An 18726-nucleotide genomic window follows, 5' to 3' on the forward strand; every position below is an offset into this window, starting at 1 on the left:
CAAACACTGTAAAATTTGAGGCTTTCACGGCAGTGACTATGAAGAAAGCAGTCTTCTGGAATTTGGCACCGTGTATATGTGGTGTTAACCGACGTTTCGGAGGAATGTATCGCCATATTAGAGGCACTGAAGCCAGAAATTATCACAACTGTTATTCTTGTTAGCCACCTGTAAGCAGCTACAAATTCCTTTCACAAACAAGTGCTCCACAAATAAATTATCTCTAGCAAAGAATTGAAACTTACATTTGGCCAAAAGTTGATCTCAAACTGCTTACATACCCCTTACGACTACCAGATGTTCAGAGGTGGAAAGTCATAATTTATACAAACATACATTTATTCCAGTTCATCAGTACAACTCTAAAGTTGTACTGCCAGGCCATGATTTAACATTTATAACAAAATGCTCAGTTGTTAAAATTGCGATGTTTATTTTTCGTATGGTCATGAATCATGGAAATACAAGTGCAAATGTAACAGATGTTACATCCAACACGAAAGCTGCTGATCTTGACAAAAGTTACTTCACTGCATCAGGAGTGCCAAAGACGAGCAACTGTCACTAGAATCCCATGGTACCTCAAAGCCTTCTTCCACTGTCTTACATACTGAAGTAACCTAAACACATTTTCATAATAAAAAAAAAAACCGGTACTTTATTCAACTTCACACTGACTCCACCTTTCATTAATACAACCACATAACACTACTGAAAGTTTATTTTCCAACTGCAGGACTTGGTGATAACTTCTGTCTGAATAATGGAATGATGAAACACGATGACATGGTTGGTGAATAGAAGGACACCATGTGCACTAATCTGCTGCTGAAAATAAAGAAACAACTATATATATGAAGTTCCATGAACATCCTACTACTCCCACTGGACATGAAGCCCAGCATCTAACATTATAATCGATCGTGTTGAACTGTAACTATTCAAATACATGTTCCTCCTGTCAAATAGCACACTACAATGGGTTAGTACAAAAAACATAAAAGTAACTTAGTATAAATTCAAATCTACTGGGAAAAGGGTTGCAGAAACTCAAAACACTTAAAATTTTGAAACCGTATTAAAAAAAAACATGCACAATGAGTTTGGGTTCTCTTACTTACCAAGACAAAACACAAGAGTGACAAAGACACAGAACTGAGTTAATACGGCTGATGTCTCTGTGTTTGGCGGCTCCCACCCCTCTGCTTACCACTGTAACCACCACCTGTACTGCCTGCAACATTCAAACCCCTACTGTTAGCTTGACCCACCCTTTGTAAGAGGGCAAATAACACAATTCAGAAAATGCCAAAATAAAATTCTACATGTGCAGACATATTCAGCAGGCTGCAACTAAGGAAAAAAAAAAAACTACATCACTATCTCGGTCAAGTTACTTAGCATGTAATAAGATACTTAAACACTTCAGGAAGCAAAGGACCAAAATACAAATAGATGCAACTGTGGAAAGCCGGACTTTTTATACATGACAGAACTACAACTCTCGACTAGAAATAAATGGGGAAGAATTACTATGTTAATATCAACAAAATAAGCATATGACTAACTCACTGGCAACAGATTTTGAATACTATGCACGCAGTATGAATTTGGAAACTAGGAGTGGCAGCCAACAGCATGTTTGACAGAGCAAGGCACACTACTTTTCCCTACCTGAAAACACCATTCAAAGGCCCAATTTCAAAGCAATGTTTCAAACCCAATTTCATGTAATCTTATAAAATGTAGCAACTTGAAGGTAAGTATATAGCAGAAATTTTAGAAACTGAGATGTTCAACTGTTCATCACTTATGAACCCTCTAGTTTGTTAGGCTCAGACTCCAACCACCTGGAAAGAATCAAGTTTGCATACCCCTGTTCCGTGTTTGTAAGAATTTATACTAAGCTCACAGTTATAGGAAGCAAGCCACACACATCACACAAACCACTGTTACTCCCATAAAAGTAAAGAGGAACTCATGCTATATTCCAAAACAGAAGCTACATCTTGGCTACAGATGCCGTTGGTTAAATTAAATCCAATTCTGAAAACCACAAACTAAAAACAATACTGCTAAATTATGTACTACAATATTCCTCAAGCAAGAGTTACCTTGGAAGCAAAGTTGGAAAGGACACAGCAAATTTAGCATGACTACACCAGGTAAAAAATAACTTCAATTCCTATAAGCATCATCTACAGACAGATCAACAGCAAGTAGCAAAAAAGATGCACATGAGTGAACAAAACACAAGTCATCATATTTGTACCTTTCCCACGGCCACCACCTCTTCCACCACTGTATCCGCCTTCATAATTATTGCCGTAGCCTCCGTAGTCTGGAGGGGGGAAACAGAGTAATGAAATTACTTATCAGCGGTCTGTAAAACGCAGCATTAAATGAAATGTATCAAACTTACTCATGCCCCCCCCATAAAATTACTATATTTCACCCCAACAAGATTTAATTTACATGCGCGAATATGTATATATGCATGTGGTCAACTGACAACATTCATAAACACGCTCCACTCCCAAATCCCGATATCTTGGAAATCTGTCCATGTGGCATACCTCAAAAAACTTGCAGTGTCAAGAGATTTCCAAAATGGCAACTGAACTTCACTTATTACAGCTACCGTATATTCTAAATTTCTCTTGATATTACATTACAGTGAATATGCCTTTGAGGCAATAATATTTCAAAATATTTTCATACTGAACTACACTAAACAAGGTCACAATTATCAAAGTGAAATGCATTGATCCCTAATGCTCAATACTTGGGGTGCAGCATATAAGTCAAACATCCAACACTTGCATGTAACTAATGAAATGGTGACTAGGAACCACAGAAAAGTTTTTAAATGGCCACCAACAAACTTAGGGGTCAACAATTTTTTGGAACAAAAGCTTGATAACTCATATACAAGTGAAAACATAAAGAATAAAAGGCATCTCAAAAGCCAATAACTAGGCACCACCAGAAAAATAACATTCCATGATCCTAAATTGATCCAATTTTTAAGGTAGAAAAGCAAAGCCACTGAAGCATGACTGTACAAAAGGATCACGTGAATAATTAACAGCATCATTATCCCACTTAGTTTCCACAAATCGTTACTATCAAAGCTGACATAAGGAATTTTTACTGGCAAAACATTTCAAACCATTACCTCAGTGAACTTCACGAAATCTGTAACTCTGACACAACTGTCATTAAGGAAAATGATGATTAGCTTTAAAATACCAACATGTGTGTAATGTGCCAATGAGCAGAAAAGAAATTATTGAATTTTTATGTAACTAAAAATTTGAATGACTTGTGTGTAATGAGACTGACAATGGTGTGCAGCTTATTCCCAAGACTGACATTTCCAAAACATTAGCAGACACCTATTATGATTTCCTCAGTGGTTATGTGACAATTGGCATACATTGTGGTTTTGACAAATTCTAAGCACATCTGTTGAAGAGATATTCCTGGGTACCCTGTTATACAACATGGAACATTTATAAATACTTTCCAGCGATAAAAAAAATTGAAATGGAGAAACCTCTCATCCTGTTTCTTGAAACGTTTTTAATGCCTATGGCACAACTCAAATGGTTAGTTGCTTGCTTCCCACCGCAGCGGCCCAGGTTCAATCCTGAGTCTGGCAAAGTGGGATTTGTGATGGACAAAGTTGCGCTTGGGCAGGTTTTCTCCAAATACTTCGGTTTCCCCTGCCAATCTTCATTCCACCAATTGCTCCACAATCACCCTCACCTATCATCTGGGGCTGGTACAAAAGGCCAGAAGTGGCCACAGAACAAGAGACTTAGTCCCAACCCACTAGCCATAAAAAAATGCCCATGGCTAATGCATATTTCCAGTCACAAAATTACTGAATTCTCCATTTCTTAAAAACTGGGCTTCACATTTATTCAGTGGTATGGTATACCTGCTGATGTGCTGCTTCATGTATAGGCAACACGGAGCCTCAACAGAACACCTGAGACTGGAAAACCAACCATGAAGTGACAAAACCCTAACAGTAGCTAACATGTAAGATTTGAGGCTTTCACGGCGGTGACTATGAAGAAAGCAGTCTTTTGGGATTTGGCACCGTGTATAAGTNGCTAACATGCTTTCAAATTTGCTAAGTACATGACAATGCGTCCATAAACTGTTTTCGTATCAGCACTTTCACTGATTTCCTGTAATGAATTATGCTTCCTACTTTCATTATTTCCTAAATCACCACTGCTAGTGGGCTGTAATTCCATATCCTTGCAAGAGTAAATGACCTCAAATCAGGCAAAATTCTTGACTAATGGACAATGATTCTCAAAACAAATACTGCCACTTCAACCTCTTTAGTTACCACTTAACATGCCATTTTGTGGTCAACACAGAACATGCATTGTTACTGCCTCCAGGAAGGGGCAGCAAACAACTCCATATGGCTGCTGCCCTCTTCTGAAAAATGTGAACTACATGCAATAGTTGGCAGCCTGGGGGAAAAAAAAACGACATAGTAAACGAAATGTGAAATTGTGAAAATTTTCCTCGCCACTGAAGGGAATAAACGCATAAACCGCCCCACAAACATTTTCAGAAAACCTGCATGCTATTGAACACCTGCACCTCACATATATTTAATGCACACAAATAGCTACAAACAAAATTCTAATGTGAGTTACAAAGACGCAAGGTCTGCTTTGTTACAATGAGTAATTGTAAAAGTTACAATCCCAAAATATGTGAAGTATATGGTGAGAGCAACAGGAAATCAACAGAATCATAAATGAATAGCAGGAACTGAAAAGCAGAGAAAACAGTAACAAATAAAGCTCATACATGCACACCGTTGCAATTAGTGCTCAAAGGAAACTCATTTTTTATCAGCAAGATGAAGTGACCCCACCATGGTTCATTTTAAAAAATAAATTTCTTCCCACTTCAAGCCCAGAAGCCCTGCCACCCTCACACAATTCTGAATTACAGCAAAGTTCATCTCTCTGCTTATTTGCCCTGAAAATTTTGATCTACAAATTTCAATTCCCCACAACAGCAAAACCACTTTAGCCTTTGCACACCACAATCCGAGTAGCTCCAGTTAGTACAGGGATTCTGTTAACAGATGGCAGCAAGTGTGGTACACCCATTTAGAAGCAAGAAAAGGCTTTTGAGCAATCGGTACCCACGGCTGTTTCGAAGGTGTGAATTTTTATGCGCAACTTAATTTACAACCAAGCAGCCTTGGCATTTCTGATTCAGTTCTATGAAGGGTTTGGCAATCAAAGGGTTAAGTTTTTTCTTCATAACAGTGGAATTTAATGCCAAACCAAGAGAATGCAATTGACTTCAGATCAAAAGCCTGAAATGAGTAAAATGTTTAATCAACAAAAATTAAATGTGGGTTCCACTGCATTTAAAATTACCGTACGAATACATCCCTGAGCAACAAATGTATCCATGCACAGCAAATGTGCATCCAAGTGAACTTCATACACCAAATGACACTATCTCCAATCCTCAAAAAAACTATTGAAGTAAAGTTAATATTACCAGACTGCTTAAATACCCCTCACATTGCTATTGTCTGTGTTAAATATGCAGTATAAATATCTTCTACATTACGCTAAGGTTACAGGAGGAAACAACTCACAAATCAAATTAAAACTCATATAACTAAATAATTACCATAATTTCCATATCCACCATATCCAGTGTAATCATAACCACCATAGCCTCCGTAATTTCCATACCCACTGCCATAATAATCATATCCTCCATAACCTGAAAGGCAATGAACATTATCAATACACGACTGAAGAGACCTCAAAACTAATTCAAGTCTTCCCAACAGTTAACTACATTAAACACAGGTTTATATTACAATTGCATGAAGGGTCACTTTAACCAACATACATTCGCAGACACCAAATACTGATATATCCAGACATTTGTAAATTTATACTGACATACTAAAGAGCTCTAGGTTACTTGTTAAAAAAAAGGGAGGCCAAATCTTACAGAAGGTGGAATCAAATTTAATTCCATACTGCACTAGAAAAAAAAGTGAATAATGTTACATAATCAGTATAATCAAATTCAATGAATCCAATTTCAGTCACACTAATATCTGGTAGCTATGTAAGATCTGAGGTCAACATTAAGGGCACTATCTTTCAGGGTTACATGCAGCCCACTGAATGAACTGATGTTCCAAAGAATATATCTCGTTTTCAGGGTTGGGGCACACTCTGCTTGCCATGTATTTCACAATGGCATATTGTTCGGTTTATTGTCTGTTCCTGAAGATGTACATGAAGTTCCTCCAAAAAATCAGATGACTTTAAACAACCTACATGGCATTATCACAGATGTACTCTGCTTCTACTAGCTAATTTAAGTTTATTATAATCTATTTCCACTAAGATATAAAAACTACCATTTATACAGAATACACAGGCCAGAAGTGGCCACAGTAAAAGGGACTTAGTCCCAACCAACTAGCAATAAAAACAGAATACATGTAATTTCTGAAAACTGTGTCCCAATATTCACTTTTATTTTCCAGAGACAGACTGTATTCCAAACTCCATACAGTATCATTGTAGACCCAACATGCAATCAATTTCTCAAATACTGCAGTTCATTTTATAAAGTACTGATAAAAACATATCAACCGAACAAACGATTTCAGGTACTTGAACTGCTTATTTAAACCATCTCAAAGAAATGCAAGAATTAAACTTTTCAAAAGACTAATTTTACTGTAAAGCATAAAAATTAAGCCGAATAGTAGCAATAAGCAACGCAGAAATTGCGTACCTCCATAGCCTCCCTGGTCATAGCCGTAACCACCATATCCGCCCTGGTTACCCCACCCTTGGCCTCCGTAACCTAGTAAATGGGTGGGAAAACAAAGTCCATTACAACCCCAAAACAAAAAACTATAAATTACTGAATAACAAAACCACATAAAAACCGGATAAAAACAACAGGATGTGGTAACGAGGGAACAAATGTATCTCTCTTATTACTGATGGGCTTAAAAAAGAAAATGCAGTCCGAACATGCACATACTCAATGCAATTATAAAGTGTCATATCGCTCAGATCTTTGTAACAAATCACATCAATCAGCGGTGTCCTAAGTGGTCATCACTGCGATCACACGCACTCTTGCACGTGCACACACAAAAAGCACCGACTCAATCAACACTTACAAGAAAATTTGTATAAATTTACGTTTAAATTTACATGGTATTGTGCAACATTCGTTTTCCAAGGTACACCAGCTTGTTCCCCCTTACCTTTCACCCGTGTGTCCCTACCTCCTCTCCCTCTGCCACGACCACCTCTTCCACCCCGACCTCCTCTCATTCCACCTATTCCATCAGGTTTTGGAGTAGCTTTCTTAACATCGACCTGTTGGAATGTTAGAAGAAAACATGCAGCATAAACTAAAAAATAAAGTTACATCCAAAACCTAACATTCTTTAACTGGTGGCAGTGAAGACTACCAATACCTTACCCTTGAACCATGCTGTTAAGACACTTTTCAGCCGATGTCTCTCACTCATATGCACATTATACTAAAGTTACAAGCTCTACTTTACTATACAGTAGACCGCACCATAGCTCAAGTGGTTAGTCGCTGGCTTCCCACCACAGCAGCCCAGGTCTGGTCTGGTCAAATGGGATTTGTGATGGACAGTGGTGCTGGGGCAGATTTTCTCAGAGTATTTTTTTTCCCCTGCCAATCTACATTCCACCAAATTCTATCATCATAATCACACAGGTCAGCTACAATAGGCCAATCAGCAGCCGACGTGCCGAGAGGACCCAGGTGAACTCAAACCACCACATGAATCTAAATGTATTTATGATTCAGTCACTGTTCTAAAGTTTCATACTATTCAAACGAGTCCAAGTGCACAGATCACAATGTTATCTTTGTAATGCAACTGTTCCAACCATTTTGCACAAAGCCAATCAATAAAATTACAATACGGCATGAAATTATAAAAATACAGTATGATCTTGCTGCCTGCTAGTAGTACTAATTCTGCTTGTACATGGATATGCCAATAAGCTGTCTTGCCCATTTAAAACAAGTACCTGAAATCTTGATGTCAAGAGGTCATGACTGAATTATGAGTAAACTTCATTTTGACACACATTCTCTCTCTAAATCCGCAACACACCAGCGATTTCTGCCATGTCACCATCACGTGTGGAACATGCCCCTAAGTTTGTTTTTGCCTTTGTTACACCCTACTTATGGAACTTCTTGGCGCCGAGCCCTTCTCAGGAACCCGCCAGTTGTGCTGCTACTCAAAAACTTCCCAACATTTTATGGAACCCAAAGGTTCATTACCATGTTCACAACAGCCCTCACATAAGTCTCTACCCCAAGCCAGATTTATCCAGTCCATACCACCCCACCCTATCTAACAACCATTTTAATATTATCTTCCCACCTATGTCTAAATAAATACAAGCATTAAGATACTCAAAAGCATGATGCAAAACTATTGGTTTCATAATATCCCAACCAGTACAGTTCATTTCTGCAACTGAGTGTTGCATATAACCTTCCTGTAGCCACTAAGGGCCCTGCACGTCAGACCTCATCCCCAGCTTTCAGATGTCAAATATGTAAACTCAAATTTAATCAATAGCAGAACGCTTGAAACAAAATTTAATGCAAATACAAACTTAATTTATTTTATTGCCACCACATGCCTCTAGTAATCAAAACCCCCAAAGCAGCTACTTTTTCCTGTACCAGACTATAGCCTACGTCAGCAAATATGTTTCTGAAATTCTATCGATTTTAAGTCCTTCATTTTCCCCCTAGGGAATACAGTAAAAATTATGAAGAACTTTAGAATCACTTAAACACTTGCGAAGACATTATCATTAATCAATGGTCAAGCTATGACACAAAAACTTGTATTACCTCCTTGCCATTAATAGACTGCTTTGGTGATTTGAGCAACTCCTGGACAACTTGTTCAGATTCAAATGTGATGAAGCAGAAACCCTTCCTCTGGTTCTTTGTCTTGTCAAATGGCATTTCAACTTCTACTATCTGTAAATAGGAGACCCAGCATACAAGGGCGTCTTAAGACATCAAGGAGATATGATCAGACATGTCTGTACTTAATATCACACCAAATTACACAACATTAATTTAAAATCTGAATGCTTCATGTAATGTTGAATAGGATCATCATAGTAATATAATTCTGGACCCTACACAGGATGACAAGGCCCATTTTGTTACCCTACATGTAATGCAATACCAGCATTAGACTGAAAATCTGACATTTGGCAAGAACCAATATGCAGTTGCAGTGGCAACGCAGATCTTTTTCAAACATGTAGGTAGAGAAGCAGTGTTAGGAAATTAATATCAGAACTATGTAGAAACAGAAACGACTATTTTGTATGATAACTGAACCTTTATATGCAATTTTGTCCCTAAAAGTGTTACTTTTTAACAGGAAATTCATCTGTCATAGTATCCCGAAAGAGTTGTGTACAACAAGCTTTTGTAAGCTGTGTAGGTTTGCACCTTTCTGGAATATTTGAAGTTGTTTTGCACAACACAAACACCTTCCCAGGTGTCTTTCCCCCCTTAATACTTGCGAAAGTCACCTTGCTTACATAAACACAACTCAACCTTTAGGTCCTGACACTTGAATGAAATCCAGTTTACTTTATTTTTCAGTCACCTTGTAAACCAAATTATACATATTAAAAGCTACCATAAGCACTGGGAAGACCACTACCCCTTGTACTCTGCTTCCTGAGCAACACATGTTATGTTCAGGCACCTTGAATTAGAAACCCCATACATAATAAAGGTATATTTTTAAGCCTGCTGAAGTTGACACAAAAATTCGCAGTATTTGTCCTCAGCTGATAAGTCTTGAACACATAATTATCATGGGTGAATTTACCTCCTCATTTATTTATATCAGCTGAGATACAAAAAGCCAGCTGGCTTGTGAAATAATGCCCAGTTCCACTCTAGTGTTGACCAGATAAATAATCAGGCAACACTCAGTGTCATAATAAATAAAATGCTGGCACAATTTATGTCATAGGTTCCAGAAACAAGCATCTAAGCCTTCTTGAAACTATTCTTTATCAAATACGAAATGAACCTTTGTCAAAATCCCAAACATCCTGTCCAAGAGGTGCTATCAAAATTACAAGGGTCCAAGATAAATATAAGCAGTGATTACAAGAAAACTTTAAATTTACAAATGGAAAAAAATGACAACTCCAGGCTTATATAGCAGTTAAAGTTTAGGGCATCTTGGTGGAACATATGTAAAGGTCACATCATATTCCATCAATTACATACCGTTCCATATTGCGCAAAGAAGTTCTTGATATCATCATCAGAGAGTTCAGGTACCAAACCACCAACGAATATCTTGCCATGACGTGCCTTTGCTTTCTTTGGATCCACCTTTTTGTTGTTAATAATGTGATCTCCAGCAGATAAAACCTATGAAGTAAAATCAAATATAAATACCACTGCAGCACAAACTTTCTCCTCCATGCATATTCAGGGCGTGGTATGCCCTGGAAGGACGCTTCTTTTACATTTATAACAATGTGTGCATGTACACTAATTACATCATGCATACCAAATGTGGAAACAGTGAGGTGTGTACAAGTAAACAGCTTTGTTTCCTATCCAAACCAGTCTAAAACAAGGAGATGCTTTACCCCTATTGCTTCAGAATATGCCATTATGAAGGTCCAGGGAAACCAAGCGAGGGTGAAATCGCAGGTCTTTGCTGATGTAAATATACTGGCTGATAACACAGAAAACATAGATATTCCAGAAACTCTTAAATGATGCTAGCAAGAAAGTTGGTCCACAAGTAAATGCAGAGAAAACTAAGCATATGTTGCCATCTCTTCAACAGAATGCAGGGCAAAATCATGACATAAAATTGCTCAGATCCTGTGAAAATGTGGCACAGTTCAAAGCAGCCGTGATCATCAATGTCATATACTGGCTGAGCTGTGAAAAATTTCCTCACAGCCAACGATGGGTTGGGCACCTGTCACATATTTAAGTTCCCACCTACTCCATATGGCTGTGTTCAAATACTAAACCATGTTTTAGCATGAATTTAAAACTGGAGTCTTTGTAGCATTATTCAACAAACCTGTGAAAAATTATGCGAGACAATATATAATAACTGAAAAATGTAACTGCAGCACACCATAAATTACTTTCTATATGTGTACTTCTAAATATTAGATGTAATTGAAACACATATAAAAGCATTTTTTCATAAATCTTAAATTAGATTTCACCATTATAGCTGGGAACTAGGAGGAAGAAAGGTGGATTGCACTGCAGGCTACACGGACTTGCAGAGTACAGTACATATTTTCAGTTAGTGTCAGGCAGCACATATACAAGCAACGACTGCAACCAGCCCACCAACTTCAGCTCACCTCCAGCCACTGTGATATTCTTGCTATGCTGTCTCCAGAGGTGCTCATGTTCTCTAGTGGCATTGCTGCAAAGGGTGCCTAAGCTAGTCAGTAGGCATAGGTCATCTAGAGGAATTCTGGTTTTAGCAGCCAGGATATGAAGATAACTTTTGGAGTTGGGTAGGCTAAACAGTCAATTAAATATGGAGCAAATTTCGCATGTGTGATATATTCAAATCTCTATCATTATACATCTGTAGAATTACTGCTTCACACTTCCACTAACCACCCACAACCCCTGAAATACCTTTCACATCTCTCCCAAGACACCTCCAACAGAGAAGGGGATTCATATGATCATCTTTGCCCGACAGAAAGATGGAACTTTCCTATTCATGCTCAAACTCCAGTTTCAAGGCCAAAATTGGACCCTTTCCCAATTGTGACATTTGGGTATCCAAGTAACCCTCTAGATCATCTCAAAGCAGGGACCACCCTGGGCTGGGCTTTATGGTCAGCCTTTGACAATGAACTCTCCTATTCAATCATGTCCGGAAATAAGGTCCACCTTCAAACATTCCCTATACATTATCATATTTCACACTTCTAATAACAGAAACCTTCCTTTTCTCTGTAATAGATCCCTTTTAAATCATGCACTGTTGGGCTCAATTTATTTCTCAATTTCTAAATTTATAGAGCTAGCAATTTTGTTCCAGACTTGAGGGGTCCGCAGAACATGAAATTCCTGGCTTAAGTCCCTACATGGGCCAAGCCATAGCTCAAGTGGTTAGTCACTGGCTTCTCACCGCAGCGGTCCAGGTCTGGTCAAGTGAGATTTGTGGTGGACAAAGTGGTGCTGGGCGGGTTTTCTCCAAGTGCTTTGGTCCGGGTCTGGTCAAGTGGGATTTGTGGTGCTGGGGTGGGTTTTCTCCGAGTGCTTTGGTTTCCCCTGCCAATCTTCATTCCATCAAATTCTCTATCATAATCACCCGGGGAAGGTATAATGGCCAATCACTGGCCACAGTACTATGTGGACCCAGCTGGACTCCGCCCACTAAGAATTTTTTTTTTTAATTTAAGGTCCTACATGGAACATGCCTGTATACAAGGAAAACCCTTAAAACTAGAACAATAATGCTGGGTAAATAAAACAAATATAACTTGACAGAATTTTACTATCTGTAGGGATATGGAGGGTACCATAACCTACCACATTCAGCTGGATGGGAAGCATATAATTTCTATCATAAACAATCATAGCTTTCATTCCAGGATTGTGTGATTGCAACCCTCCCTACCTAATATTACTGCTCTATTAAACCTATTATATTAAAGAAGGTTAACCAACAATTTTAACAATACCTTATCGATTGAATCTGCATGTGAGAAAACAATGAACGCAAATCCCCTGGATCTGCCTGTATTAGGATCAGTCTTCACGTTTATACTTTCAATCTCGCCATATGTGTGGAAATGCTCTCTGAGTTCCTCTACAGAAAGAAACACCGGAATCAAGAATTTGCCAAAAGACTACAAATCAAACGTTCACAAAAGCTATTTTCAGAACCTACTTTGTCATCAAATTCTTCAGTAGCAGAACTGACAGTAGTATTCATCAGAGAGAAAATGCAAGATGTGGCACAATTCCCAGATCATACAAGTTATCAAAACTTACATGCAAAATTGATACTTTTTTTTTTGTCACAAATGAACCAGAAAAGATTGGGCAAAGCCAACATTCAAGGTTTACTGATAACTGGTTAAGATAAACAAAAAATTATAGGTTACAGTAAATGATGCTTACATAATGCAGCACTGAATAAAGTTTAGATTACATAAAAGAATTTAACCAACACTGACACAATGAAATACTGTATAAATGAAATCACAGCTATCAAAACAGTGAATTCAAATCAGCTGCCAATTCTTACATGGTAAAACAGGTGTAAGTCAAGTATAGCTACCAGGCACAGCTAACTGTAATTACAGATCAATATTCATTAACATGTCAACTTTCAGTACTCAAGACCAAAAACATGTACACCTGTTATGTTTAAAATGAGATTTTGTATCCTTTCAGAAGTTACAGACTTACAAATTATATACATGACAAGCAGAAAAATGAAGAGAGAGTCCATCTTTTTAAGTCAAGAGCACTAAGGACATTAACACGAAGTAAAGGAAAATGAAACTTACTATCTGTTGTTTCCCAACTTAGGCCACCAACAAATAATTTCCTGCAAGGAGAGAACAAACGCGTCTAAGTTTCAAGTCCTTTACAAAATTCCAAGCATTGACGTTAAGACTTTGTACAGAAAGTGAGAATGCTTGACATTATTAGTTGTATCGTACTTTAGTCTGTACACCCTTTCAACTGCAGCAAACTGAACTGAACTGTCACTAAGTTCAAATGGCATCTGGAAAAATCTTGAGCAAGAGAAAAAATCTGTAAGAGTTTAAAATGAAGGCTTGGGTGACAAAATATGGCATTAAAGCACACGAACAATGAACAACTATTAACAAAAATGACCTCAAGTAAGTAAACAAAGAAATGATTATGGTCAAGTACTTTAGTGGCCCATCAAACAAAAGCAAATGGCCCTAAATCTGACCAGTAACCAAATGCTTGATGAGTTTACTTTGTGACCACAAGAAAGTAACCCAGGAATAAATACCATGGGTCAGCGGGCTGATGTCAGCGACCTTGCATCTTGCCTTATGAGGATGAGGCACCTGAAGGAGAGGAAGGCAGGTTAGTTTACAGAAACTCATCAACAAACCATCCTCCAAGAGTAAAAATACAATATTTAAACTTAAGCAAAAATTATCCACAATTACAAATATAAACCATTTACTCCTCTGCTGGGAAGCCAAATTACTCAAGTTCAGGAATCCAGTTAATCACTGCTATGAATGAAGCTCTGTAGGTAAAATATGAAGTATAGGCTCAAAATTTACAGTTCAAGCAAAGGCAAAATGTTTTAAAGAGATTAGTTTGAATACAATATCTATAATCTGGAACAAAATATGGCGTTTGTAAGACTCTAAAAAACTTTAGAATTTACCAAGTGATGTCATTAATTACGAGTTCAGATAATTGAAAGACAGACAAAACATCAATGAAACTACAACAGCTACGAGGAACCAGGGCTATGAATAAGGAAAAACTAGGCATGTCTAGATGTAAGCCAAATTTAAAATCTTTACTTGCAATGCCCTTATACCAGTATGTTCTGGACTGTCCCATACCTCCAACATTATTTTCACAGTGCATGCCTTAAGTTCACTAATAACACTTATCCATAGTCCATACAGTTCATTTGAAAAATTGCAATTTTGTAGGTAAATTCCTATGCCTTACCAATGACAATCTGACAAGACCAATTTTCGGCACACAATACCTACTATTAACCACAAAGCAACCACTCCCAAAGTCCCATTACTTTAAGCGATATGCTGAAAGAGAAGTATTTGTACTGGGTTATAGAGCAAGCCAAGTTATTTACATGAACACTTGTACACATAACAAATTTCGCTGTAACTTTCCATGGAAAATTGGACTGGCAAGTCTGTGCATCTGAAAATAAAAACCAAGATCCAAGGGCAACTTGGCTCATTACATTATCACTTTATGTAAAGTACGAAGCCTCAGAATTAAGAGGGAAGTGGTTGCAATTTTCAAAAATGCTTTCATTGTTAACACTGATGGTACACCTCGTCTTTCACTTAAAATCTGACTCACACCAATGACATCTACAGCACTCCAAAAACCCCTATAACTCATTTACCGCCTCGAAGCTTTTGCAAGCCGCCATTTTTAATCGGAGTTGGACAATAAATAGTGCAAGAACCCAGCATCAGAAAGAAGGCTTGTAATTAAAATACAAATCTTATGCTTAACACTTCCAATAAACAACATACTTTGTACAATAATTATCACAGCATAAATTACTATACGTAATATCTACTGCATCAATGGATGAATAGAGATACAAATAAGGCTACATGACGCTTCACAATCGCCATGTTGAAAATTATCAGCTTTATATTATTACTTTAAGCTACATTTTACAAAGATGGAAATTAGTACTATTATTACACCTAGTTATAGTATATATGTACTTTCAGTGCGAAAATTATAATAATTTTTAAATGTGTTACCTGTCATCATCGCGACCAGGTGCTTCTGCACTACCGCTATCGGCAGGAGCATCACCACCACACTCTTCAGTCCCTCCTTCACCATTCATTTGATCGTCCTGTTGTTCATACTGTTGTTCACCACCATCCTGTTGAAAGTCACCATTTCCCATTTCATATTCCTGGTTATCAGCCATTATTATACAACAAACACTTACACACGTCTTCTCTCTTTAATTGCTGACAATGGAGAGACAAGCTCAGCTAGATGCGTTCGTGCCGTATAAAATCAATAAACTCGCTCTACGTATTTTGTGCACCACAGCAGGCCTCAAGCCAGTTGGCCAGCCAACCTATTACGAACACCGCGCTGCGATAAATGATAATATCAATTCGCCAGCCCTCTGACGTCATCAAAATATAGTTCTGAAAACTACAAATTGAATATGAAACATAACACACAATGTTTCAGTTATTTAAAACAGACGACACATTTTTATTCAAAGTAGCATTTATTTCTTTTTTAGTGACGCCATTAATATAAAAACTGCTAAATTTATGTTTCAGGGTGCAATGTCCGATGTAATTACACGATTCACTTCTCAGTTCATTAGTGGTATAACTATTGGAATGTACGCTTATTTGTTTCAACACTTATCTGTTTCATGATTTTCAGACCCGAGATTAGAGTCAGGGATCTCCAAAATACAAAACAGAAACACTAACCCTTGTTCCACGGCATGGTCGCAGCTAAGCACTGCGTCGAAGCTATGTGTAAACGCGTGGAGGCGAAGTAAGAATTTTCGACCTTGGCACCAGTACGTGGGTGAACAGTCAGAATCGTCGGAATTAATGGTCTAGTTGCCGTACTTTCGGATCACAATTTGTCTTGTGTATAATAAGCCTATGTAAAAAAATGTACCTTACTAAACACGTAAGGAAGCCAGTAAACAACTGATTGCTTGTCTGCCTGGCTTACAAATTGCGTTACTAAGACGGTTATTAAGGGGGGCTTTTTCTTTTTTTTTTCCCCTTGGCGCTACAGCCCCAGTGGGCCTAGGCCTACCTCCATGAACTTCTTATCTCCGATTAAAGGGGCTTAGGTAAAGATAAAATTGTCCTTGTGTTTAATTAATTAAGCACTACGCCATAAGGCGTGTGGGGGAGTGGGTGCATGCATCCACATTTTCTTGACCTCAGCACTAGTTGGAGGTAAGTGATCAGCTTCAAGCCTCTGCCGCTTTAGCCGCGGGGAAAGAGCCCCTGATTCTCATTTGATAGGAGGCTGAGTCGGCCCCAGAGCCGGTCTGGACGACATGGAGAAAAGAAAATTCTTGACCCTAGCGAGACTCGAATTCTGACCCCTCGGTCGTCCAGCCCGTAGCCAATCGCTAAGCCGACTGAGCTAACCCGGCTCCAAGGGGGGAGGGGCTAAATCTAACCTAAGACGGCCGTGAAGGCAGAGTAGTTGTTGAAGAGGAAGAAAAAAAGTTATTAACTGACTGACTGAATGCAGAAATAACTGGAGAACTTCATCTTCTAGGATATAAGGCAGTCCTCTCCTGTGAAAGTCAACTGACATTTCGGACTGTTTGCTGGAAACTAAAGACTGAGACGTTATACGAATCTGAAATTTCGAATGACTTCTGCCGAACTACACTATGTGTTAGCCCACAAGACGGAACTCCTCATAACCACAGCTGTGTGAAGTAAATCTTTGGAGGATCTGGGGTTCTCACAGCAGTGGTTATGAAGAGTTCTGTCTTCAGGAATATAAGTCCGTTGAAATCCGTCAACCGACATTTCACAGAAACATCACCTCCATCTTCGGGGTCGAAGAATAAGCCGAGCACCTGCTTTCGCGCCTGTTTATTGCTCGGATTTTTCTTCAACCCTGATCATAGAGGCGGTATTATCCTCCGAAACATCGGTTGACTTTCAACGGACTACGCAGCCTTATATCCCAGAATATAGAGCTCTTCTCAGATCTCTGAACGTTGGATAGTTATTAAGCTCAGAATTAGACCGCGCCATAGCTTAAGCGGTTACTCGCTGGCTTCCCATCGCGGCGGCCCGGGTTCGATCCCGGGGTCTGGTCAAGTGGGATTTGTGGTGGACAAATTGGCGCTGAGGCAGGTTTTCTCCGAGTACTTCGGTTTCCCTTGACAATCTTCATTCCACCAAATTGCTCCGCAATCACCCTCATCTATCATTTGGGGCTGGTACAATATGCCAGAAGTGGCCGCAGTACAAGGAACTTAGTCACACCCCACTAGCAATAAAAAGAGAAGCTCATAATTACTGTGTTTTCGAACTTCGTTCATCGTCCAGTATTCTAAAAGCAATGGACAACGTCCAAAATTTCAGTAATTCTGAGTGTTACACACCATCGTCAGAACCCTTTAGAATCTACAAGTTATTAAACTGTTCAATAGATTTTGTTACTACGAAGTCCGAAGTTCATCATCGCTCCCGCCGTCACCAGAAGCACAGTCCTTCTCCAGAAACTGTTACTCATTCGCTACCCGACATCCAAAAGGTTGTTACCCTAATGACATGAGCCGCCACTGACACATCTTGACAAAAATGAATTCAGTCTACATCCACACACACTATTTCTTTGAGACCCATTCCAACATTATATTCCCATCTACACTTAGGTCTCCAGCTGTCTCTTTCGTTTAGGTAAAAAGTAAGGTGAAGATATCCCTGTAACAGGTCGTGAATGCTCATAGGATTGTGAGACGTCGAGGCTCCCACATTTTCTCTAGACATTTGGCTCACAGACGGTGGTAAGGTTCCACCAGTACGAGAAACCCTGCGGTAAAACGTAAGCTTTTTAAAGCTATCTCCGTAACAGGCTGTGCAGACACATAGGATTGTGAGACGTCGAGGCTCCCACATTTTCTAGACATAGACGATCGGCGGTGAGGTCGCCAGCTTTACGCGACATGTGTTTGAGGGGGGGGGCATCATTGATATACAGGTTAAACAGGGTTGGGGACAATGCAGAACCCTGTGGTACACCTGCTTGCATTTCTCTTCACGTGTACATTTCGCCTTCCACCGAAACACTGAATTTACGCTCTGAAAGAAAGGACCCATTAAGCTT

General features: G+C 38.8%; 1 protein-coding gene across 11 annotated transcripts; it reads right to left on the reverse strand.

Moving 5' to 3' along the window:
- Positions 1 to 409: 409 nt before the first annotated feature.
- On the reverse strand, positions 410 to 15905 carry LOC111869321 (RNA-binding protein squid). 11 transcript variants are annotated; one of them, XM_023860757.2, is made up of 11 exons: positions 15636 to 15905; positions 13671 to 13711; positions 12837 to 12964; positions 10378 to 10524; positions 8962 to 9093; positions 7310 to 7424; positions 6826 to 6897; positions 5692 to 5787; positions 2273 to 2341; positions 1122 to 1234; positions 410 to 825 (listed from the first exon to the last, which is right to left on the reverse strand). In XM_023860757.2, the coding sequence occupies exons 1-10, from the start codon at positions 15809 to 15811 to the stop codon at positions 1161 to 1163; spliced, it is 1050 nt and encodes a 349-aa protein (XP_023716525.1). In that variant the 5' UTR covers positions 15812 to 15905; the 3' UTR covers positions 410 to 825; positions 1122 to 1160. The 11 variants fall into 11 exon arrangements, with proteins under 11 accessions (XP_023716525.1, XP_023716524.1, XP_023716526.1 ...); XM_023860756.2 differs by having other exon boundaries at positions 410 to 828; positions 15636 to 15904; XM_023860758.2 differs by having other exon boundaries at positions 410 to 828; positions 7331 to 7424; positions 15636 to 15903.
- Positions 15906 to 18726: the final 2821 nt, after the last annotated feature.

This window comes from Cryptotermes secundus, unplaced genomic scaffold, assembly GCF_002891405.2.
Source record: "Cryptotermes secundus unplaced genomic scaffold, Csec_1.0 scaffold325, whole genome shotgun sequence".
Taxonomy (NCBI): Eukaryota; Metazoa; Arthropoda; class Insecta; order Blattodea; family Kalotermitidae; genus Cryptotermes; species Cryptotermes secundus.

Excerpts from the sequence above, each read along its gene's own strand:
- LOC111869321 (XM_023860757.2), bottom strand. The coding sequence starts at position 15,811 with ATGGCTGATAACCAGGAATATGAAATGGGAAATGGTGACTTTCAACAG. Across the intron at positions 13,712-15,635 it reads CCTGGTCGCGATGATGACAG|GAAATTATTTGTTGGTGGCC; the intron begins GTAACACATTTA and ends CTCTCCTTGCAG. Across the intron at positions 9,094-10,377 it reads TCTTTGCGCAATATGGAACG|ATAGTAGAAGTTGAAATGCC; the intron begins GTATGTAATTGA and ends TCCTATTTACAG.